Genomic DNA, 25,236 nt, shown 5'->3' with positions numbered 1-25,236 from the left:
TGTTAGGATTAGGAACTGCGGTCAGTACAGATACCACCTCCTCAGAGCTCGTCCCATGTTGCTCCTTAACCACCAGGTCATAACAGATAAGGATCCTAAACTTACATTAAAATCCACAATAGACTACCTCAAAAGGTGCAAGCTGAAGGTTTTACAATGGCCCTCACAGTCCCCTGATCTGAACATCATTGAAAATCTGTGGCTAGACCTCAAAATAGCAGTGCATGCAAGACGACCCAGGAACCTCACAGAACTGAAAAAAATTTCCAAGGAAGCATGGATTAAAATCCCTCAAACAAGAATTGAGACACTCTTGTCTGGCTAATAAAAAAAAAAAAATGTACAAGCTGTGATATTTGCAAAAGGGGGTGCTACTAGGTACTAACCATAGAAACAGAAGTCCCACATACATAATATAAGCGAAAAAATGGAGTCTGGTGGACAAAACACGCCCAGTAGGACCTCCATCTCGCCAAATCAGCTCCAATAGATCATAAACACAAAGAGGAAAATATAGAGCAATGATTTATTCAAAAAAGCCTTTAATATTTTAAATAGTACATATAACAAATATCAATAGTAAATGGCTAAGACACAGGATGAATGCCCAAAAACACTGACATAAGCCCCCATCACCCACACTCCCCCAGATGTAATACCGGTATAGAGGCAGGTTGGTAAATAACTATGTATTCCCCCTAAGCGGGGAGTATAAACAGCAGGGAAAGGCACAAAGGGTGCATAATAGCACCACTAGAGCCAAATTGATCCACCCAAGTGGGTGCCTCTATACCGGTATTACATCTGGGGGAGTGTGGGTGATGGGGGCTTATATCAGTGTTTTCGGGCATACATTATATGTACTATTTAAAATATTAAAGGCTTTTTTGAATAAATCATTGCTCTATATTTTCCTCTTTGTGTTTAGGTACTAACCATGCAGAGTGCCCAAAACTTTTGTATCTGCCCATTTTCCTTTTTTTTTTTAGAATTTTTAAAATGTAAAAAATGTATTTTGTTCCAAAAATACAAAGTAAACGTGTCATCTTTAACTTTAACACTTTTAGAGATCATTTACACTGCAACTTATTTAACTGTTCACAATAACAGTAGTTTTTACCACTGGTGCCCAAACATTTATATGCTATTGTATAGTGTTTGGGAAAGAGGAAAAAAAAGTGCGGTAAAATTGCAAAAAAAAAAAATAATGCAATTCCACATTTAAGATGTTCACTATATTGTAAAACTGACTTGGCAATATGACTCTCCAGGTCTAGTTGTTTTGTTTTTTTAAGTGATGAAAAAAAAATTCTGAAATTTGTAAGAACAAAAAATTTGCTTATGTCACCATTTTACAAGACCTGTAGCATTTTCATTTTTTGGGACCTGGGGCTGGATGAGAGCTTTTTTTTTTTTTTGTGGCTTGAGCTGACATTTTTATTGATATCATTTTTGGGGTAGATAAGATGTTTTGATTGCCTCTTATTGCATTCTATTGCAATGTTGCGGCAGTCAAAAAAAATATAAATTTGTTATTTTGAGTTTTTTTCTCATTACGCATTCACCGATTGGATTTATTGCCTTTTTTCTTCTCGCAATTTTCATTTTCAATGGGGCAAAAGGGGGTGATTATATATATGCACCACCCTATCACGTGACGGGGGGGCAGGTGAGCAAGATTAATTATATGCTTCCAGCCAGCGCATGCGAAGTTCTGCTGTCCATGATTGACAGTGGGATTTAACATGTTAACAGCCGCGGGCGGAGCAGTAAAACACCAGCGGCTGTTAACCCATTATCTACCAATGTCCTTTTTTTGGGACGCCTAATCTTTAGCTTCTAGCAGCTATGATTTTATAATTTTTGTGTTGTGTTTGTAAAATGAATGTTTTCAAAATAGGAAATTATGTCATTGTCATTTTTAATTGAATATTGGGATGCCCTTTTCTGAAAAATCCGTACTTGTAAAAATTTTGCAAATTATGTTTCTGATTCATTAGGACCCAAATCATTAAACATCTGTCATTAAAAAAAATAATAATAAAATTGCTAATTTGGCAAGTAATGGGTTAAAGGCACTTGATAGCTGATCACATCAGCCATCAAGTGTGAGGAATTATGTGGGCTCGGTATGCAGGCCCACATCAAAGGCAAGACACGACCTTTGACGTGTTAAAGAGGAACCGCAAAGTGGATTTCTTCATCAAAGGTATCAACTTAATCTGTATTAAGGCGCCATTACAGCCATATATTTACTTTACATTACAAAATCGTGCTGATAGGTTCTATTTACTTGTCCAAAATAGGATGGCGTTTTTATAGGTGGCCCTAAAGACACCGCATTCGTCTCGAGGAGACCTATTTTACATACTTATTCCCAGTCTAATTGCTTCTTACTAACTGGATCTCAAGGAGAATAATTCCATTCCAATAGACATTGACCTTCATATGAAAGCAGACTGCTTAAAATTTTATATAGGTAACAATTATGTAGCAACGAATATTTGAGTTGTACTACTAAAAACTGTGTTTTGCAGTGTTTCACAGTGGAGAAGTTGGGAAGACGGCCTCTTATCATTGGTGGATTTAGTTTTATGGGATTCTGCTGTGCTGGAATTACAGTAGCCCTTGTATTTCAGGTAAGTAATATTAGGACAATGGTAGGAAGAGACCTCAATGCAGGGTACCAGCCTATTGTAATATATAGTAAGAGTAATGAATCTTTAGTACTGAACTTAATTAAATATTTCCTATCTCATTATCGGAGCCCCACAGGCAGAGGAAAATTTAAAGTACAAATATGGAGCTCCAACAGAGCTTTACCTAGAAGAAAGAATGACTACTTACATTTCAGCAGTTACTTTCAAGATTATGTCCCTGTTAAATTTTTTATTTCAACTTCATCAATACAATCTAAATGTTCAGTCTTGAAGTCACATATAGATCTAACAACTATGTAACAAGGTCATATACAAAGGGGAAAATGAATTAAACGTGAACATATAATCCCTTTAAAATTTTAAAGTTTAATTAGATATAATACTTAAGACATCTACCCAGTGTACCTAATTGGTTAAATACCAAAATATACATGGACCACAAAAATTGAAAAAATAACCTATAGAGACCCTACAACAAACCTAGTCTTAGGCCTGCCTAACAGTGGAGGTTGGCACCCTAGAAGTACGATTTTTGGCGCCCCCACTCAATGAGGACTAGCCCTCAGTCCCCTAGATAGCCTTGTCAAAACAGGTGGGAAAACATATAGATGAGAGAGAATAAATGAAAAAACATTTCCCAAGTGGCAAACCAACCAAAAAAAGGCATCTGGCATCTTTGACAACATCTATCAGGCCTCCTGATAAACCGTGACAATGGGGAAACGCATTGGGGCACATCCTCTCAATGATAACTGTGCACCTTATCTAATACCACTTGGAATGGAATGTATATGGTGGTTTTGATCACTGGGCTATATATTTACCACTTGTACTGTAGACAGGTAAGAAATGTTGTTTGTCAAATAACCCCTTACATAAAATACTCATTTGCTGAGACCCTGAGGACTATCCCCGACTTCTCCAAATACATGAAAGCCCAGAAAAGCGGACATGTAAGAATAAGCCCCTAACTCATGAATGAAATGAAGACACCAATACATTTTATTTAGGAGACCAAAATTGTAGTCTCTTAGGCAATGATCTGGCAGGTGGTGTTTGTTATTAACCGGTGGGTTGGTATAGCTCTGGAACCCAGCAACAATGAAGACCAAGTCAAGTAAAAATAGCCAGGTTGATGGCAAACAATGTAGTAATAACGCACCTAACTGTGCCTGAACAATAGGTTCACTTGGTTTGTGTACTAAGTGAGGTTGGAAGGATCCTTAAAAAACTTGGGGCATTGAATGCAGTCAGAAACTAATGGTGCATTGGCCCTGGAGGAAGGCAGAAGCTTGTGCAACTAGCTGTGGCTTGTAAGCAGGCGACAAGATGCTGCAGGAGATCAGTGGCAGGAAGATAAGCCCCCATACACAATAGGGCTGACAGCTATCTCTCCCAACTCCTACATTTTAAAGGGCACTCAGCTCTTGTGTTTTCTGCAAGGAAACAGCAGCAGCTTATTTCAGCGAAAACAAAAAGAGTGGAAATCCGATATGGGACATGCTGGGTCTTTCTCTTCTCCAACATCTACTCAGGAGAGCGTGTGGAAGCTCCCATACACCTAAGATTTTCACCAGAGCTTGCTGATATTAGTGGCTTCTGCTGTCACCAGTTTAATGTGTATGGAAACTTAAAGGGGTTGTCCACTACTTAGACAACACCCTTGCGAATCCCTACGTTCCCCTGAGTAAAATAATAACACTTATACTCGCCTCTGATGCCTCCGCCTTTCCAGTTGTGTCGGCACTGGCTCTCCCAGGGCGAGTATGACATAATATTTGGCTCTGGCTTCACTCTCCTCTCTTTCAGACAAATCAAGACATCTGGAGGAAGTGATGGAGTAGCCACAGCTCTCACTTCCTCCAGATGTCAATTACGTCTGTAGGAGAGGAGAGTGAAGTCAGCATTGATTTGTCGCAGGTATCACATGATAGAACAATGTCTAGCAAGTCTTCGGAGAGCCAGTGTAGACCTGAGGTTGAGTATAGGTTTTGTTAATTTACTGGGGGGAAAAAATCCTTTAAGATGAGGGAGGAATGGTGTCATCATGCTGGCTGCAACATTGTAAACGAGCCTCTCCTCCCGCCATTTACAAAATATAGGCGCTGTCAATGGCACTGACAGTTTTATGATTGTAGCCCAGTAGAGTATCGGTGGAAAATGTAAATTTGATTTTACCAATTTGATACCACTTTGTGTTATAGAGGGCGGGTTCGGGTAACAGATATAAAATTGGAAATTACCATAGATGCAATTGTTTAATATGTTAAAGTCGTGCTAAAGGTAAAGCTGAGCTTTATATTAAAATGTGACATATTAAACCAAAAAAAAGGGCTATGCTACAACACTTGGTAGGCCCAAGGACACTGTTCCTGGAATAAAAAATTCTCGGGTAAACTGTTTAAAACATACAATATTAGCTTAAAAAATTGGAAGTGTATTTGGAAAACTGAGCAAATATTTCTGCTTTCTCTGCCCCTTTTACAGGCACGGATTCCTATGATGCGTTATGCCAGTGTCATTTTTGTGATTGGAATCATTGCTGGTTTTTGTATTGGGCCCGGTAAGTGTTACCTATAGACACAAATTAATCTCTTTTCTCCTGTCTTCCAGACACATATGTTTCACTTGTATGTTCTCTCTGTGTTTTTCATGGCTGGAACACATACCCATTATAGTCTACGCAGTTCTTCACATGACCGTGTTTTTGCAAAATGCAGAAAAGAAAAACAGCAGCGTGTCCAATTTTGATCAGATTTAGGGATCAAAAATACACAATCAAATCAATGGGTCCATAAAAAAAGCACCAAAATGCTATATATGTGTCATCCAAAAGCTGTCTGGGTTTTTTTGGGGGGGGTTCAGTGGGTGGAGAGGTTTGGTAATTTTTTGCATTGGAGTAAAAAGATGCCCCACTGATAAGAAAAAAAAACACAGATCAGAAATGGATGACAATTGATTTCAGTTCACTGAAGGAGGTCTTTTTTTTCTCAAATGCAAAAAAAAAACCCATCTGAGTGAGGCCTAAGTTGCATGTTTATATCTTAAACTAGATGGTGGCCCGATTCTAACGCATCGGGTATTCTAGAATATGTATGTAGTTTACAGCCACGTAGTATATAGCACAGCCCACGTAGTATATAGCACAGCCACGTAGTATATTGCCCAGCCACGTAGTATATAGCGCAGACACGTAGTATATAACACTGCCCACGTAGTATATAGCACAGCCCACGTATATAGCACAGCCACGTAGTATATAGCACAGAGACGTAGTATATAACACAGGCCATGTAGTATAGAGCACAGCGATGTAGTATTTTGCACAGCCACGTACTATATACCACAGCCACGTAGTATATAGCACAGCCCATATAGTATATAGCACAGAGATGTAGTATATAACACAGCCCACGCAGTATGTAACACAGCCCACGTAGTATATAGCAATGTGGGCACCATATCCCTGTTAAAAAAAGAATTAAAATAAAAAAATAGTTATATACTCACCTTCTGGAGCCCCCGGATCCAGCCGAGGTGTTTACCGATGCTCCTCGCGACGCTCCGGTACCAAGAGTGCATCGCGGTCTCACGAGATGATGACGTAGTGGTCTCATGAGACCACTAAGTCATCATCTCACGAGACCACAATGCATGGACCGGTCACTGGAACGTCGTGAGAAGCGTGAAAGGCCTTGGCTGGATCCGGGGGCCCACGGAAGGTGAGTATATACTGTAATGATTTTTTATTTTTTTATTATTTTTAACATTGTATCTTTTTACTATTGATGCCGCATAGGCAGCATCAATAGTAAAAAGTTGGTCACACAGGGTTAATAGCAGCGTTAACGGACTGCGTTACACCGCAGCATAACGTGATCCGTTAACGCTGCCATTAACCCTGTGTGAGCGCTGCGCGCACTGACTGTGGGGAGTAAGGAGTGGCTATTTTGCCACCGTAGTGTTCTCGTCGCGGCCTTTTTGCCGCGACCAATCAGCGACTTGGGATTTCCGTGACAGAAAGAAAGACAGACAGAAGGACAGACAGCAAGACGGAAGTGGACCTTAGACAATTGTATAGTAGATAGGCCTCCTTATGCCCATATATATTACTAAACACTAAGGAACAATGTGAACCTTTATCCTTTCAAGTTCATATCGTGGGTAGTCCGCTGCTGCCCTGTTGTCCAATTTCTCAGATGGGTGGCAACTGATGGGGTCCACCCTACACAGGTAGGTTGCTGTTGGACGGTTTGCCTTCAGAACCACTGGTAGCCACCAATCGGCCATGTGACATCACTCATCTGGGGTGCATAGACTAGTCTATTGACCACGATGGTCAATTGCTGACATGGAAACACTAAGGTTGTCTCAATGGAGGTCTACCAAAAGAATATCATATCCTAGTATGGTGCTGAGTGAGTGCTGTATTTTTAAGGTAATTTGCATAAACCTGTTTATTAATGGGTTGTTTGCTAATTTATAGCTCGCTGCTGATTTCTGCTTTGAGAAAGTAGATTATTAAACTAATTAACTAGGTCATCAATAATGTCAGCAGCAATCATTAGGCAAAGGGCAGCAGTCAACGTGACAATTTATTGATGAAGGCTGATGAGCACAAACAAAAATTCCATCCAGAACTAGGTCTCCATCTGACGGCCGAGCCAGGTCCGCAGGCCAGTATGGAGAACCACAGAACTCACGTGGCTCCATATATGTAGAGCCATAGGCACCTTGTGTGCAGCAGTATTAGATCCCCCATAAACATGTTATTTAAATAGTCTGGTAATGCATGTCATGATTTTTTTTTTCGAAGAAATAGAACTTGGCACTCAACTTAAATAGTAAATCCAGGAGTAATTTAATGCAGTCCGGTCAATAAACGTTTCGGTCCCACATGGACCTTCGTCAGTCCGACTGCTTGAAGGAAAAGAGATGGGAGGTAAGTATGTTTGAACCTGTAAAGGAATGCCTGTTGAATTGGCAGGTAATTATTGGTTAATAGTGTCCTATATGTAAAACCGGTGTATTTATGTATGAGGGAGAATCCTGCCTGCACCAACGCGGCGTCCACCGAATGATTTTTTTTTCGTACCTGTATGAAATCTGAGGCATATGGCGTTACTGTAGAGCCTTGTATTATTTCATGAATAAAGCATTGTGCATCTCATAGTCTAAGAGTCATATTACAGAAGTGTGCATGAGACCTTAGAGGTGGTCTCCACTATATCTTGTTCCGTTAACACCATTACTGCCTCTGTTATCCCATTGTAAAGATGACTCACATACTTAATTTCATGCTTATGACCCTCCTGTTGCCTTTTCCCGGCCTTTTCCCCTTCGTAGCTGTGCTTCATTTCCAGTCTGACCATTTCCATCGATTGGTAACTGCATTTCGCCTAATTATTAGCACTGGCATACGAGCCAGTGTTAGGAACGCTCACTACACTTTTTCAGAATCAGAGGATGATTTTGAGTCACCCACCTAGGCAGTGGGGTACTCTGTACCGGGTCCGGTTGCACTTAAAGGGGATGTCACGGTGGCTGCAACCCGGTCCGTGGCCCTGGGCGCTCAATCAAAGGGAAAGGTCTTTTAAGGGAATTGTATTAAAGTTTGTGTTCATGACGCCACCTGTGATTCTCGATCAGAGGGGACCGACGCTGCTTAAAGGGGTCCTCTGGGGTGATGTTGCAGCAATATGGTGATGCTTCCCACAGATGAAGTGGGGTCCCTAGAGCTCTCAAGGTGTATGGGCAAGGATGGTGTATGCCGGCAAATAAGTGGAGGGCACAAAGGTGTAAAGTCTTTACCTGGTTTACTGTCAGTAGCAGTCCAGGGTACCAGGAACAGGTGATGGTATGGTCCGGCCGGCCTGGAGGCAATAGTGAATCCCTCTCTTAGGTGAGGTCCGTAAGCCTTCCTACTCGTGCTAGTATGCAAGGTCCCTGCTGCCTGGGTCTGCTGGCTAAGTCCTCTGTCTCCTGTCCTGGGACAGTTACCTGTATGGTGGGCAACTTGAGACGTTTTATAGGGTCTTTATCATGACCCGGGCTCTTCAGGTGCTGCTTCACCTTCAGGTGTGGTGTAGGCAAATCACATACATTTCTATGCCCTTCGGTTCTACCGTTTTTCCTGGAGTACGCCACAGCCTCGGGCTCCTGGTGCCTGGTTCCTGCGCTTTGGCTCTGAAGGTGCCAGGTCACAGTTCTCCTCTGAGCCCCCTTTCCTTCTCCACTGTGCTCCTCTCCTCAGTAGCTCCACCACTTTCAACCCCTCGGGTTCACTTCTTTTCCCAGAGCTGCAGCTCAGTCCTGGCTGCACAGCTCCGTTGTCTGCTCTCAGTTCCAGACTTCCTTCTCTCTCCTCTCCATCCAACCGACTGCTCTCTTTGATCTCCCTGGACCAACTACCTAGCTCCTCCTCCAGACCAGAACACTTAAAGTTGGGGAAGCTCCCCTGAATCTGGGTTCCTTGCTCCCCCTTCTGGCCTGGATTTGGAATGTGTTGAATGTGGGTGTGTTACCTGGTAAAAAGAATCCTCCTTACCTCCAAGCGTGATATCGCCCTCCCCAAAAGGAAGACAACATCACTGTAACAACCAGTTACCTGGGGTGTTACAATTTAAAAAAAAAAACCACTGAGAATTCATGACTCTAAACCCATTGAGAATAAACTGCTCATGCTCGGTTCTATCATCGGAAGTTGTCGCCGCTCCTTTGTGACTTCAGGTGTGGTGATTTGTATTGGGGGGGATGCAAAGAGAACATAATCGGAAGCTCTGGAATATTTCAGAGTAGTATTGAATGCCCCTAATTTATTAGGTGGTGGATTCTCTTGGCTTTTTATGTGTCAATATGGATTAACTAAATTTAAAGGGGATGTCCAATGCATTGATATATTGATGACCTATTCTCAATTGAATAGGAACTGAGGTGCAGTTTCCAAAAATGGCCACTAAATAGTGAATGGCGCTGTACTGTTTAAACTCTGTACATGGTGTACACATCTGTCCACCGCCGGAGCTCATAACAGATGATTGGTGCAGATGCCGGGAGTCGGACCACCACCAATCTGATATTGATGGTTACCAATATCAAAGCAGTGGACACCCCTTTTCATTTCTATCACAAAGTACATTTTCTGTACTAACGATAAGCAATTTACATAGCAATTTCTTTTCCATACCAAGGTGAAAAATACACCGTACATTGTAGTTACATATAATGAGCTTGAATTAGCCGCAATATCATGATCTTCATTTAGTTGAGCCCATAAGGAGTTAAAATCATATTAGCTGCTTTACAGACTCTATCTTAAAATGATGGATGAAGACTGTGGTGGTTTATCCCATTGATATATTAACTGTGCCTCCAACAAATCTATAATTCATTTTCAGCTAAGAATTTATTCAGTGTAATTACATCTTTAATTAGGATTTTTATGGCTCATTGTTCATAAACAATGATGAATATGACTTTTAAAGCAACCAGGATTAGAGGGAAAAAATCTGCATGAACACAAGTCTATATACTCCGTGTTCTGCATGATTTTATCTGCATTAAGAGTTCTATATGTGGCATGGTGTGGAAATAATGAACTGGTGTCTAATCCTTCTCCGGAAGCACATTAAACTCATTACACCAACAATGGGCTGAGTGTAGACTATGTTCTATTAACGTTGGACTATAATCAGTTGGTGTTCTCCGAGTTGATTAGAATCTCAAGATTTGTAACCGATGGAGGCGTCTGTTGGAACCACAGATATTTGAAGCTTGTTTATACTTAAAGGCATACGAAACTAAAAAAAACCCCTAAAATACAAGACTTGACTTCACATGATATCTCCTCTTGCTTAATATTTTTCTATCCTAAGGTATTTTATATTTTCCAGTACTAGATTGTGTGAAACTTTTTTTCTAATGTTATAGTGCCTTAAAGAGAACCTGACAGGAGATTCATGCTGCACAAAACAAAGTACAACATGACCCACTCTGTGTATATTTTACTCTGAAATACTGCTGAATTGCAGACATATTTTCTGAAGCCAACCATGGATTATGTGTCTTCTATGACTAGTCCAAGAGGAAGGTCTCCGCCCGGCTTATGCCCACCCCGCTTCTCATGACAGACAGCCCTCTCCCTATACACACAGATGAGAAGCCACTGGGGACCATCCTTGGACTAGTCATCTGAACCATAGTTTCTGCCTGGAGTTTCAAAGTATGTTTTCTCTGAAATGACGCAGCGCTTCTGAGTGCAACATACCAGCTTGCAACAACACAGACAGTGTCTGATTCATATCAAGTTCACTTTCATTTATAAACACACGATAAAAACAAGCAAACAATGGCAGAAAAGGAGTCCCATAGCAAAGATGGCAAAGATCAAAATAAGACCATAATTGTTGTTAAAGAGCATCTGTCTCTCGTGCTGCACTACTTTTCTGGAATGCACTACCCCAGACAACCCATTTAATTTCTAGTAGCCAGAGTTTCAAGCGTGCCCTAAAAACACATCTTTAGACTTGCTTTACACCTCACCTATCTAACTATTCCCTGTTATTCCTTCCACACATTTGCGGAGCGCCCCCACACCGCCGCAGGGCCGAGGGGTACCCGGAGCCGGGCCTCTGGGATCTCAGTCCTGGGGTTGTCACGGTGGCTAGACCCGGTCCGTGGCCCTGTCTGTCAGTGGGGGACGTCCGTTGTAAATAGGTGCTGTTAACGGTGGTGTAGCGGTGCAGTTGTGGGGTGCAGGTCGCGGTAAATAACGAGGACACCAGGTTGCAGTCTCTTTACCTCTTTACTGGAGATCTCTCGGTCCTCAGTCCGGAATCCGGTCCACCAGGCTGCGCAAGTCCGGCCGGTCCAATGGCACCTCCAGAGTTCTCCTCACAGGTGGAAATCAGTGCCTTCCTTCTTAGCGCTTTGTGTTGTAGTCCTTCCCTGCTGTGCTTACGGAAAGTACCCCACAACTGTTGTGTCTGTTTCTTAAGTTCCCTCACAACTCGATTAACTGATCTTCTGCTAATCTTCCGTCCCTTCCTGATGTTACAGTAAAAACGGCACCCGTTTGTCAGGTAGGCCTGGAGTTCTTCCGGGACCCTAGAGACGCCCCTCTCCCGCAATTGCCCCCCAAGACTTCATAGGTGATATGTGGTAGACAGCCCGCCTGAGACTGACTGTCCTGCCGCTGTTTGGAGTATGGCTTAAAGCTGTATATTATTCCACTCCCTCGGCGTTCCGGCCACCGGTAATGCGCCTCAGCAAGGTGCTGCCTCTTTCAACAAAACCCCTGCTGGTATTCTCCTTCTGCTCGATTTCGTTTCTCACTCAGCACAATCTATCTCGCTTCTAATCCTTTCTTAGGGCACCGCCGCTATTCTGAGCAGGCACGGTCCCGTTACGTTCTTTCAATGCCAAGCCTCTGCCAGGATCCCACCCCTGGCAGAGACCCTACTGTCTCTTCCTCCACAACACCCTCTCTCACTAGGTGTTGCTTCGTTCGATCCAGTCAGCTTTCTCCACTAACTTCCTGCCTGACCCCCAGTTTACCCACTATGGTGGGGAGTGGCCTAATGAATAGCACCCTTAGCTCCCCCCGGAGGCCCAGCTGTGAAACATATTGGTGTCTGTGATACCTGATTGGAGGAACTCCTTCAGTGCCATCGAACGCACCGTGGCTCCCCTTAGTGGCGGAGCCACAGTACTGCAACGACCAGGACTCTGGGGCGCTGCACTCCCCCCTGGTTAAACACAGTACTCCGGGACTGGGAAGAAAACAACAATACAGGTTAGCAAAAAGACATACAAATTTGTTGAGTGCAAAACAATAAGCATACTTGAACAGGCTTCCCTTTATGGGAGGTGAGGACACTTTAACGTTACAAAACATAATCAAATATCATAGCAAAAGGCTACAATTAGCTCTCATTACCTAACCGGGTATTCTACTAAGTGCAAATGCTGGAACAATAAATTAACATTGCCTTTAGGAAACATACACTCTTAGTTTACCAAAGGCCTTCCTATAATCACATTACAGGGCAAGGTAACTTCACATTCTCCTACTTTGAACCTGCAGGACCGCCTGTCCCTATGGCACCAGACCTACTGCCTCTCCTTTCTTTTACAGGACCGCCCCGTTCAGCCAGGGCCTACTGCCTTTCTCTACTATACATAGTATAGACATAACATTCCTTTCAATTTGAGAGCATGGAGCCCACTCTGCTTGGCTCCTATAAGGACTCACTCACTAACCCCTACGGGTCTACTTTCTGTCCTTAGTAACGAACTAACTTTCTATGGGGACGCAGGGTTTACCTTCTATCCTCACCTTCGTTATTACTTCTTTACTTTTAGTTAAACGGAACTCTACATCTACCCCTACGGGCTTTCTACATCTTTCTCTTCAAGGAACATTATCTAGGTTTCACATTTTAAACAAATTAAACACACATAACTTTTCCATGAAAAACAGTTACATTTCCCTTCAAAGCATTATCTTGACATTACTGTTCTAAAACAGTATCACTTTCAAGTTCAATTCTAACCTCCCCTTTAAGAGGAGATCAAGTCTTTCTGAGGTAGCTCTTCTTCTCAGCCTACCAGTCCATGCAAAGGCTCCGGAATGGTATCTTCGCAAAATGTCTTTAAACAAAACCAGTAGGAAGCACCTTTAAGAAGGTGCAAACTATTTACAAGAAAGTTCAAATCATGCATTGTTCATGATTCAGCAGTTTTTATAACATTGTGGAACACAAAGCAAAAATGAAAGTGAAAGCAAAAATAAAAAGCAATAGGGATCCCGGGTAAACAAAGGGATCCCTTTAAGAGTTAACCCAGGACGGGTTTTAGCAGCAAAACAGCAAGGAAATAAACAGTTAACTATTTACAGTTTCAGGTTTCCGAGGCTTAGTTGGACGGCTTCCAGGGCAGCACCTGGCACTTAACCCTTCCTGGCCTGGGAAAAGTGAGGTCCAGGGCTACACCCAGTGCTGGACACACGCCGTTAATCCGTCTTTCATGTATGGTTAAATCATGCGCAGCGATGGAGGTCTGCGCAGCTTGAGTATGGGCATCTGCTGCAGCAGAGGTAGCGGCTGCTGCAAGATCAGTCACTGGAACCGAGTCAGCAGCTGTGGCACTAGCAGTCACTGGAGTGGTGTCGGTCGTCAGGGCAGGGTGGCTCTTCCTACCTGCTTCAGATGCGGTTCTCCCGGTGCCGGTCTGCTCCGTCTCCGCTGGGGTCTGGAACGCTGGCTGCGGGGCCTTGTGCTGCGACGCTGTCATCTCTGCTTGCAGCACCTCGCTTTCCGGCAGGGCCTTGCTTTCCAGCTTCGGAGCACTGGGACTTCTTTCCTGCTCCGGACCAGATGAGGCTGCTGACAGATGTCTGGTGAGGCTCCTGATGATGGCCTTCTTCCACCCGGCCTCAGTGCTCAGCTGCGTCCGCCGGGGTCGGTCGCTGAGCTCGTCCACTCCGGCCTGCAGGAATTCAGCATCAGCGGTGGACGCCTGGTTACGGTGCCCCTCCGGGTGGCTGGGGGAGTCCTCTGCTCCGACCCCACGCTCCGGCTCCGGGCGGCTCGCCATGGCGTCCTCCATGTCGCTCGCTCCTTCTTCCTGGTCCTTTTCCCGCTCTCTCCTTCGTGGGCGGTTTCGTTTTCTCTGTCTCTGCCCACCATTGAGGATCAGGAGGCGGATCTCGGCTGCTGACGGACACGTCCTCAAGGGGCCGAGATATTTAGACTGGGCGGCCATTGTCTTTCGCGCTCTTCAGCTTGTTCACGCCCACTTCCACGCCCTTCTTCTTCTCCTGCGCTCTCCTTAGCGCTGTAATGGCGGCGGTTTTGGCGGGAACTTCTGGCGGCAAGTGGCAACACACAGTCCTTGTAATAAAGCACAGTCCAAGCACGATAAATCACAGTTCCAAGGCACACATGACCTGATTCTTCAGGCTTAAGTAGATCCTGTTCGTGACGCCAAGTTGCGGAGCGCCCCCACACCGCCGCAGGGCCGAGGGGTACCCGGAGCCGGGCCTCTGGGATCTCAGTCCTGGGGTTGTCACGGTGGCTAGACCCGGTCCGTGGCCCTGTCTGTCAGTGGGGGACGTCCGTTGTAAATAGGTGCTGTTAACGGTGGTGTAGCGGTGCAGTTGTGGGGTGCAGGTCGCGGTAAATAACGAGGACACCAGGTTGCAGTCTCTTTACCTCTTTACTGGAGATCTCTCGGTCCTCAGTCCGGAATCCGGTCCACCAGGCTGCGCAAGTCCGGCCGGTCCAATGGCACCTCCAAAGTTCTCCTCACAGGTGGAAATCAGTGCCTTCCTTCTTAGCGCTTTGTGTTGTAGTCCTTCCCTGCTGTGCTTACGGAAAGTACCCCACAACTGTTGTCTGTTTCTTAAGTTCCCTCACAACTCGATTAACTGATCTTCTGCTAATCTTCCGTCCCTTCCTGATGTTACAGTAAGAACGGCACCCGTTTGTCAGGTAGGCCTGGAGTTCTTCCGGGACCCTAGAGACGCCCCTCTCCCGCAATTGCCCCCCAAGACTTCATAGGTGATATGTGGTAGACAGCCCGCCTGAGACTGACTGTCCTGCCGCTGTTTGGAGTATGGCTTAAAGCTGTATATTATTCCACTCCCTCGGCGTTCCGGCCACCGGTAATGCGCCTCAGCAAGGTGCTGCCTCTTTCAACAAAACCCCTGCTGGTATTCTCCTTCTGCTCGATTTCGTTTCTCACTCAGCACAATCTATCTCGCTTCTAATCCTTTCTTAGGGCACCGCCGCTATTCTGAGCAGGCACGGTCCCGTTACGTTCTTTCAATGCCAAGCCTCTGCCAGGATCCCACCCCTGGCAGAGACCCTACTGTCTCTTCCTCCACAACACCCTCTCTCACTAGGTGTTGCTTCGTTCGATCCAGTCAGCTTTCTCCACTAACTTCCTGCCTGACCCCCAGTTTACCCACTATGGTGGGGAGTGGCCTAATGAATAGCACCCTTAGCTCCCCCCGGAGGCCCAGCTGTGAAACATATTGGTGTCTGTGATACCTGATTGGAGGAACTCCTTCAGTGCCATCGAATGCACCGTGGCTCCCCTTAGTGGCGGAGCCACAGTACTGCAACGACCAGGACTCTGGGGCGCTGCACATTCAGTACCACTTTGTATCTGTACTTATACAGATACTGGCTGGTGACCGGTTCATCCGGCATTATTTGAATGCCCATATTTATTATACTGATGGCTGAATCTTCTACATCAAGCAGTTCAATTTTACCTTTTGTGCCCCCAAATATTTCCTCATTGATTATTCCAGCTACATAACAAGGATTTGTGTGTAGGATACTTGAGACACCATTTCTATGGACGTCTGTATGTTCCACTACTCGCACGAAGAGATATTGTCAGATAGCTTACCTACATGCAACCTTCGATCCTCTCATGATCTCCTTCTCTACTCCCCTCTTATCTCTTCTTCCCACAACTGCATCCAAGACTTCTCCCGTGCTTCCCCCATACTCTGGAACTCTCTACCCCAACACATCAGACTCTCGCCTACCATAGAAACCTTCAAAAAGAACCTGAAGACCCACCTCTTCCGACAAGCCTACAACCTGCAGTGATCCTCAACCTACTGAACCACCACACAACCAGCTCTACCCTCCCCTGCAGACTGTGAGCCCTCGCGGGCAGCGTCCTCTCTCCTTCTGTACCTGTTAATGTCTTGTTTTTTCCTCATGTTTATTGTATTTGTCTATATTTGCCCCCTTTTTCATATATAAAGCACCATGGACTAAATGGCGCTATAAAAAAAAAGTATAATAATAAATAGCTTGACTCGACTGCAGGAAGCACGTATGAAGATTCCAGAAGAAGATTCATTTTCAAGCTTAATTCTTGTAATTATGCACAGTGACAGTAGATTATTCTGAACCAGAGCTGAAGGACATGTGGCTTCATATCACGGCTGCCAAGCTCACAATAAGGAAGAAGGGGGTTTCTGACATCAGAGTTAGAGAGGAGAACAGGGAGAGGGGGATGACAAACTTCTAAAAGGCAAACCTTACTGTATAGAAACACAACAGCACCAATACAATATAATACTGTATGATTCCCAAGTTGTGGGCCATGACATTGATTGTAAGCTTGCGAGTACGTCCCTCACTCCTCTTGGAATGCTTTGAATTATGTGTTACTCTGTAATGCATGATACTATCTCTACAAGTCCCCTCTAAATTGTAAAGTGCTGCGGAATATGCTGGTGCTATAAAAATAAAAAATATTATTATTGTCACCAGATTTCACAATATAAACTGAATACATTAATAAATAACTCTTCGACCTTATGAGGATGTTGTATTTACTTTGAAGATCAATGTCAGGCTGTGTATTTCTTTATAAAAGTTTATAAAACCCACTCTCTGCCATCCCAGCCTGATCTGACAGCTCCACAGTGTCCCTCCTGCTGCTGAGACCTCGCTCTGCTCATTACAAGCTGCAGCTGTCAGTCTGAGCTGGTGAAAATTGAATAAATTTGGACTCATGAGTTATTTCAGCCTATACTTAATATCAGGATTATACAGACAAGTTGATATTGATTTTAAGAAAAAAGACTGCAATGCCTAAGGGATTTAGTTAATGATCTATATAATAAATAATCTGGTGACTGGTCCGCATTAAAGATATACTACACTAAAAACAAAACCTTAAGAGCAAAACTTTGATATTTCCTCTCCCTTAAACCTTTTCTGTCCCTTATTGACATAAAAAAATAAAATGTATTTTATATACATCTCACCTTAATCCTCCTCCAGTGCTAGAGTGAGTGTAGCAGCAATGTGTCCTTACAGCTTATTTTTTATTCTATCGCACCCTAAGTATTTAACACACAATAAACAAGGAAACCGTGACATACAGCGTAGTGAGGGTGCCTAATTGCAGCAAAAAAAAAAAGGCTCGTACAATTCTGGTGCAGGGTTTTGCCATCTCCGTGACCCTTGAGTCAATTCCTATAGTTAACAATGCTGTTCTGGAAAGAAGGTTTCTGTTTAGATCTGCACCATTCAGTAGCCAAGAGTAAGCAGCCAACAAAATGCTAAGCCTATTGTCCCAGAGGCCGGCATTGCACCCACATAGTCTGATAGTAGGTTTACTAGTGATTTTCAAATTGATTTGATGCAAATCGATTTCTTATTAAATTTTAGGAAATTCCCTATACCCAGCACATTTGAAAAATTTTTGGTTTGCAAAAAGAGAGAAGGGTCACTTGACCTTAGTTACTGCTCCGCAGGATTCCTACTAATGCTTTACAGCTATTACATCACATGGAATAATGCAGCTAATCAGGAGGGACTAGGATAGCCTATATAAAAGTAGATGGAGGAAATGCAGCAGCCGGTTTTAGGTGAATCTGGATAGAGAGAGGACGTTGCACTTGAGCATTAGAGATGGGGAGAGAAAGTCATAAAATACTGAATAATAAAGATGAACAGATCGCTTTGTGCAACCCCAGACCACAATCCAGGTCAGTGCTCGATAGCTTTGAAAGGAGCTACTTGAATTTATTTCCCCTCCAAGATCTCAGGCTTGGCTTATGATTAACCAGACTAGCAAATCGTCATGTGTGTGCCGCACAGATGCCATCTTACCAGACTGGTAAATTGAATGCCGTTTTGGTGAGCTCAAGAAATTTGTGTAGCTCTTGTCCATGGCCAGAGAGCAGTGACCTGGACTGTGGACCAGGGTTGTGTGAAGTGATCCACTCCTGCTAGTCTGCAGTAATTTTATCTGCGCGCTGTGACATTACTAAGACTGATACAGTCCGAGGAGACCTCAGAGTGTTACACGTGTCTTTTCAGGGCAATAGGAGACTTTTCAGTACTTGCAATTTGTGATTAGCCAATTTTTTTAAAAATTTTTTTAATGAAGCTGGCAAATTTTTGTTGGTCTGACTGATTAGCAGAGGCCAGACCAAGAGGTGACAATGTTGCCAAGAAATTGTCACGATATTTAATCTCCCGTCATCTCCATTCAGTTTTCTCCCAACATGACTATAATGTGAAGCCTCCAAATAAAGTGTAACCACCATAAGACTTCTGTTCTAGAGATCTGAGAGGGCCACGTTGGCCAAAGCCTCGCAGATCAGACATTGAAGGCATCTCCAATTGCAATGCCACCAATGCCCTTTTTGAGGCCATCCTTCTAAGCCCCAGGAAGTGTCAGCACTGTTTCTTTATAACTTTTATACACAATAATAAGTGAAGAATTGAATGATGTTTTACAGCAACAATTATATCAGGAACATATGTCCATAAAAAATTCAGGTTGAAAAAGAGACGCCAAAACTAAAACCTTCTACTTTTAGGGGAAAAAAACATCAACTGTAGTCGCCTTCCTAAAAGGTAAGTTGGGAGAGACTCCAAATAGGCGCCGTCCTAGTCTCATTAACTTAAATAATTTTATATAACAAATATTAATAAACAATACTGAGAAGTTTAAATATATCTACATACATAAATACTACATTTTGACAAATATTCTTCGGAAATAATTTGCAAAGTGTGGTTAGAGACATGTTGCGTTTTTGGAATTGCATTGTATATATGCAGAAGCTGCTAATGAAATTATATTTCAAATCAAAATAAAATATTAAAATTTCATATTTTAATTTCCCTCTTCTCTTCTGCAAAGATTTTAGTAATCTCTGTAAATATTAAACTTGTCTTACATCCTCCTGGAAGCCTCAAAAGCTGAGGGTGTCTGCCACCTCCTGGCCAAGATAGATGCCGAAAGAGACATCCACATAACGTACTGCAATAGTGCAATGTTACATTTTAAGGTTTCGGTTCTAATCCATATCCCATATTTTTGGTTAAATAAGTAAATTGTTTTAAATATTGAATCCAAAGAACCCACTGAATTCTGATAAGTAGTCCTACAATATCTGTTTTCTGTCCTCAGCTATAAATATTAGGAATTATTATCATGCACAATCATAACTGTTTTTATTATGTTGGGTGCAGTGATCAGATGCACTTAGTGCTAATGGTAAATCCCAACCTTTTTATCACAGTGAAACAGCTAACAAAAACAGACTAATACCTACTGTGAAGGTCGTATCGGTTGATATTTTTTTCTGGGTGACGTTTTATAAGGTTGTAAGAATATGTATTCATATAATAACGGTAATTATTATTTGTAAACTGAAAATGGAAAACATAATTGTAATGGAAACGTGTTTAGTCTCAATTAATTCCCTTTATCTCTTGCCAGGATCCTAGGATAAAGACCCAAGAATCCATACACATTAGTTGAAAATTTGTTGAAAATTTGCCTAACCCTTCAATTTTTGAGTAGTACCAGTTAACTAATGGCGACCCAAAAACTCACTTTGGTCCATATGAGAAGACCAATGTTATTAAATACCCGTGATAGCTGGAGGCACTGTTGGAGATTTTTTTTTATTGAGGTGCACAAACTTTACAGGGGATATCCTCTTTCAGTAAAGTGGTCCTTAATGTGCATAGAGCACATTAAATAACACATTTATCAGGTACTCGCCCTCCCAGAGTTCAGCGCTGGCTTCCCGCTGCTGCTGCAGTCCTATGACTAGAATTGTGACACCATGCCAACAGCACGTGTTAATAAAGCAATAACGACACTGGGCCTGCAGCAGCTACGGAAAGACGGTGCAGGACCCAGGAAGGGTAAGTTTCTGATTACTTTAAGTGGTTTACATACTTTAGAGACCACTTTCCTGAAAATGGATATCCCCATTAAAAGGAATCTGTCAGTAGGATTAACCCTCCTAAGCCGTCTCTATGGGCATGCAGGTCATAGAAAGTTACATAAAATGATATCTTGATATCTGCGATCCGATATCTTATTTCGGAGACGTCCACGTTTTTCTTAATATGTAAGTGAGCTGTTAAGATCTACAGGCCAGACATAGATCTCCCTGAGAACTATCTCCAGAACTTATTGTAGATGAAAGGAGATGTTACTAAGGTGAGACATGTAATGACTGACAGTGTGCACAACTGATCTACATGTCTCACACTAGTGATGCCCCTTTTTATTTAGAATAATCTCTGGAGGCAAGTTCTCTGGGAGATCTATGTCCAGCAAATAGATCTTAGCAGCTCATTTACATATTAAGCAAAATGTCTATTTCTCTGGAATAAGACATTGGATTGCAGATATCAAGGTATCCTTTTACTCACCTTTCTGTGATCCACATGCCAATGTAGACCACTTAGAAGTGTTGACCCTACTGACAGATTCCCTTTAAGTGCTCTGGTGGTGTTTATTAGTAGCTTGTTTTTTTCCCTTGACTGATCGTACATGTGCTTTCAGTGAAGTCGAGAGTGCATATGGAGCGCCCCCAGATGCAGGGCCACGGGGCACTCGGTACCGGGCCTCTCTGTCTCGGTCATGGGGTTGTCACGGTGGCTAGACCCGGTCCGTGACCCTGCTAAGGGGCGTCCAATGAAAGGTGATGATGGTGCGTGGTGCAAGGCGTGATGAATGACGAGGACACAGGGTTGCAGTCTCTTTACCTCTTTACTGAAGGCTTCGGGATCTGCAATCCAGAGCACTGCTAACAGGGCTGGCTGAGACCGGCCGGTCCGAAGGCACACCCAGAGTTCCCTTTGCAGGTGGAAATCAGTGCCTACCTACTAGTTCCTGTGTGTTGTAGTACCTCCCTACTGAGCACCACGGGATAGTCCTCACAACTGTTGTGTCTGTTTCTGATGTTCTTTCTCTCTCCGTCCCCCAGATGATATGGATAGGATGCACCCGTATGACGGGTAGGCCTGGAGTTATTTTATAGGGACCCTAGTGTCGCCCCTCTCCCACAATTGCCTCCGTTGTCTGCTTAGGTGAATTAGGTGAGACAGCCAACCTAAAGTTAACTGTCCTGCCGCTGTTTGAAGTAATGCTTGGAGCCCAATACTTCCTCGGCGTTCCGGCCACCGGCTACGCACCTCAGTAGGATGTTGCCACGATCTTAGAGCACGACTCCTACTGGTTCTATTCTCCTTTGTGCTGTGATCTCGTTTCTCACTTCTCCACAATAAACCTCGCTTCGTGTCCTTTCTTAAGATGCCGCCGCCACGGGTGCAGGCGCGGCTCCGTAACAATCTGTCCTTTTTGCTAGGCCGCTGTCAGGATCCCACCCCTGACAGAGACCCCCCTGAATCTTCCCAGGAACTCCCTCTCTCACAGGATGTTGCCTGGGCAAAACCCAGTCAGCTTCTCCCTCACTTCCTATCCAACCCCCAGTTTTACCAGAGTGTGAGGAGTGGCCTAATACATAGAACCCTTTGCTCCCCCTGGTGGCCGGAGTGTGAAGTGTAATGTGTGTCTGTGATACCTGGTCAGGTGAACTCCTTTAGTGCCATCAGACGTAACATCACTCCCCTTAGCGGCAGAGCGATGTTACTGCAACGACCAGGACTCTGGGGCGCTGCACATGCTTAAACAAGTGATTGGCCAACAGGGTATTGATGGCTAAATAGACTAATTAAAAAAAACAACCCTCACCTGGAATCTATGGTTGGAGGATTTTATATATATATATATCAGTATTGCATCCTGCCTCAGATACTCATGCTTCGGCTTAATATTTGTTCACTGACTGTTCAATATCTCAATTTCTGTGCTTTTTTTCAGCTGGACTTCCATTTATAATGACGGGAGAACTTTTCATGCAGTCACATCGGCCCGCAGCTTATATTGTCGGAGGAACACTCAACTGGCTTTCAAACTTTACAGTTGGTTTTGTGTTCCCTTTTTTACAGGTAATTGCCTTTATTTTTTCACTATGGCATTAAACAGTATGCTTTATAAATGAACCCATAGTACTTGAATTACGTGGTGAATTAGAAGAACTGGTCTATCATAAACTCAACTGACAGACATTGCTGTTGGGCAACAAATTGGTCTTAATTGGAGTATGTCAGCATAAAATGACTGTTCAAACCAAGCACAGACACTTGGTGCACCCTTGGTGTGGCCATTCAGTTCATTGCACCTTTCCATTGACAGGTTTTATATCCATCTCTGCCCTCCTCTTCTTTGATTGACAGCTCTGGCATTACAAGAGACAAAGAAGAGGAGGGCAGAGATGGATAAAAAACCTGTCAATGGAAAGGTGCAATGAACTGAACGGCCACACCAAGGGTGCACCAAGTGTCTGTGCTTGGTTTGAACAGTCATTTTATGCTGACAGAATCTCTTTTAGTGAAAGAGTAATCAATGACTATTTTATCCAATACCCTATTGGACTAGTGAACTAGTAATATCATTTATTTATGTAACTTAACCAATTCTCCACTGACTGCAAGCAAACAATTTGTATCTCTAATATTTAGTGGTTTTGTTTTGGCTCTTTGGCCTTTTTTCAAAAAAGTCTTTGACTGGTAACCTAATTTTTAGCAAAAAGTTTGCAAAATGGCTTGGGTCATATATCTTTAGTTTTTGCCACAGTTTATGATTTTTTTTTAGGTTAGTCATATCAGGCAGGTCTTCATTCTGGCTCATGTGGGAGAGTGGGGTTTTGGAGGGAAATCTACTCTATTAATTCAAATGCTCCAATATGGAGCTTTTACCAAGGTTACCCTTGTGAGAAAACACTGTCAAAACTCAAAAGTTACAGAAAATATGTTTTTCCCCAAAAAAGTGGTGTAGCTTGGATTCCCAGTAGTGGGCAACGTAAGTATTTTGCATGGAAATGTACAATCCAGAGCCCTTTCCACCTGTCCAGTATTGAACACTTTATGCCACAATCACATGTATTGTAATTTTGAGAAAAATATTCATATGATTCTGGATTGCACTGAAATCTATTAGGTTTTTTTTTTTTTTTTGCTTCATACAAACGTTTTACATTGCTTATATATAAAATTACATTCATGTTTCTTTTTGCTTTCTTTTATTATTTTTAACTGTAACAATTATGTTGCCCTAAGACTAACTCCAGGCTTAACCCTAACCCTTACCTTAATACAATCCCTATCCCTAATTTTAGTGTAAATATGTAAAAGCAGCTTTTAGTAATGAATTAAGATAGTATCACATCATATGCACAGCACTTGATTCAATTCTGTCTTTGTTTTTTAGCTGGTCATCATCTGCTGTCTTGCTTGTTGCCTATGCAGAGCACAGCAGTAGAGATGTTTGCCATAGGCTCTGCACTCTGCATAGGCAGTGACAGAGATGACAAAGATCACTTCTTTATACCAATCATTATCATTTCACTAGCTGCCTATGCAGAACATAGCAACAGTTGATGACTCCTCTTCTCGTCTGTTGTGGTCTACATGAGCTGCTCCATAAAGCCACTCACTGCTTGCAGATACCAATGACTTTAGAATAATGCCAACATGGGGAAGAAGATGGGGGTGAAATTTTGCACCCCAATAGACTTTGGTGCCCAGGGCACCCATCGTCTGCCCGCATTTTCCCCCTTCACACTACACCACAGAGTGCCACTTCTATCCCTAGGCTGTGTCCTAGGTCTGGTATGGGGAAGAGGTACAATACTAGAAAATACTGATAAAAATCACATTTGTCAAAATATACAATATGTCTGACCAATTTGAATGTAGGTGAGTTGCAGTAACGAATAGATATCGACAAGTGCAGTTTCTTAAATGCCGGACAATTCCTTTAGTTCTGTAATACTCAGGATTGAACTTGTGAACTAAACAAATTTTGTCATTTTCCTTGCAGATGTCGGCAGGAGCATTCTCCTACCTGGTGTTTTGTGGGGTTTGTCTATTTGTAGCGGTCTACGTTTACTTTATCATTCCAGAAACAAAGAATAAAACCTTTTTGGAAATTAGTGAAATGTTTTCGAAAGAAAAATCTTTGTCGAAGCCAGTAATACTTGTAGACGATCTGAAACTAAAGAAATTCAATGGATATGGAGCATTAGAGAGCAGTTCACTGGAATTCTCCCTACCATGAAAATGACTAAAATCACGATCAAGTGGAAGATTCCCAGTCTGTGGGACAATGAGCCAATGTTGGCGTGTGTAGGATGTACTGGATTTGTGGTGCTGTCCAGAGCCCAAATTTGGGCGTCCAGTTATTTCATACTTGTCATAAAAAGTGTTCCCATTACTGAAAATGATTTCTTAAATAAATTTCATGATGACTTTGTAATTAGTAGCCAAAATTATTTCTATTTAAATACCTCACTCAAAAAGGGTCTTTAGAAGGTGGGGATGAGAAGTAAGGCCACCGTTCATGAAAGTGTTTTTACCAGAATTTTGAGGTGAAACTCCTTGAAATGTTCCAAAATGATTACACACCTCAAAATTGGGCAAAACATTTGCGACTTTGGGAGAGCTGGTTGGAATTGGCGTAGAAACACCAATGTAAGTGGAGCTGGGGCTCGACTGGGCGTGACTGAGCATACTGGACAAATTCAGCCCCTGGCTGAGGCAACCGTTCTCGTGAAGGCGCAGAACATTTGTAAGATGTGCCAAATTCATTAAGGGTTGAACTGCTCTTAATTAAGGTATTGCTGTAGTAAGATGCGTGAAATTTATTAAGACTGCCATTT

The 25,236-nt window shown here is 43.0% G+C and overlaps 1 protein-coding gene across 1 annotated transcript in view; it reads left to right on the top strand.

The window, feature by feature from the left end:
- LOC143769770 (solute carrier family 2, facilitated glucose transporter member 9-like) overlaps window positions 1-24,831 on the top strand; it is a 197,269-nt gene extending 172,438 nt beyond the window's left edge. Inside the window, exons 9-12 of the mRNA XM_077258616.1 lie at window positions 2,538-2,639; window positions 5,148-5,223; window positions 22,338-22,465; window positions 24,399-24,831. Coding sequence (XP_077114731.1) covers window positions 2,538-2,639; window positions 5,148-5,223; window positions 22,338-22,465; window positions 24,399-24,635 — 543 coding nt within the window. The 3' untranslated portion in view covers window positions 24,636-24,831. The remainder of the gene's footprint in view (window positions 1-2,537; window positions 2,640-5,147; window positions 5,224-22,337; window positions 22,466-24,398) is intronic.
- The last annotated feature ends 405 nt before the right edge of the window (window positions 24,832-25,236 follow it).

Source organism: Ranitomeya variabilis, chromosome 4 (genome assembly GCF_051348905.1).
Source record: "Ranitomeya variabilis isolate aRanVar5 chromosome 4, aRanVar5.hap1, whole genome shotgun sequence".
NCBI lineage: Eukaryota > Metazoa > Chordata > Amphibia > Anura > Dendrobatidae > Ranitomeya > Ranitomeya variabilis.
Note: the sequence above shows the minus strand (reverse complement) of the source record. Positions and strands in the feature narration are given on the sequence as shown.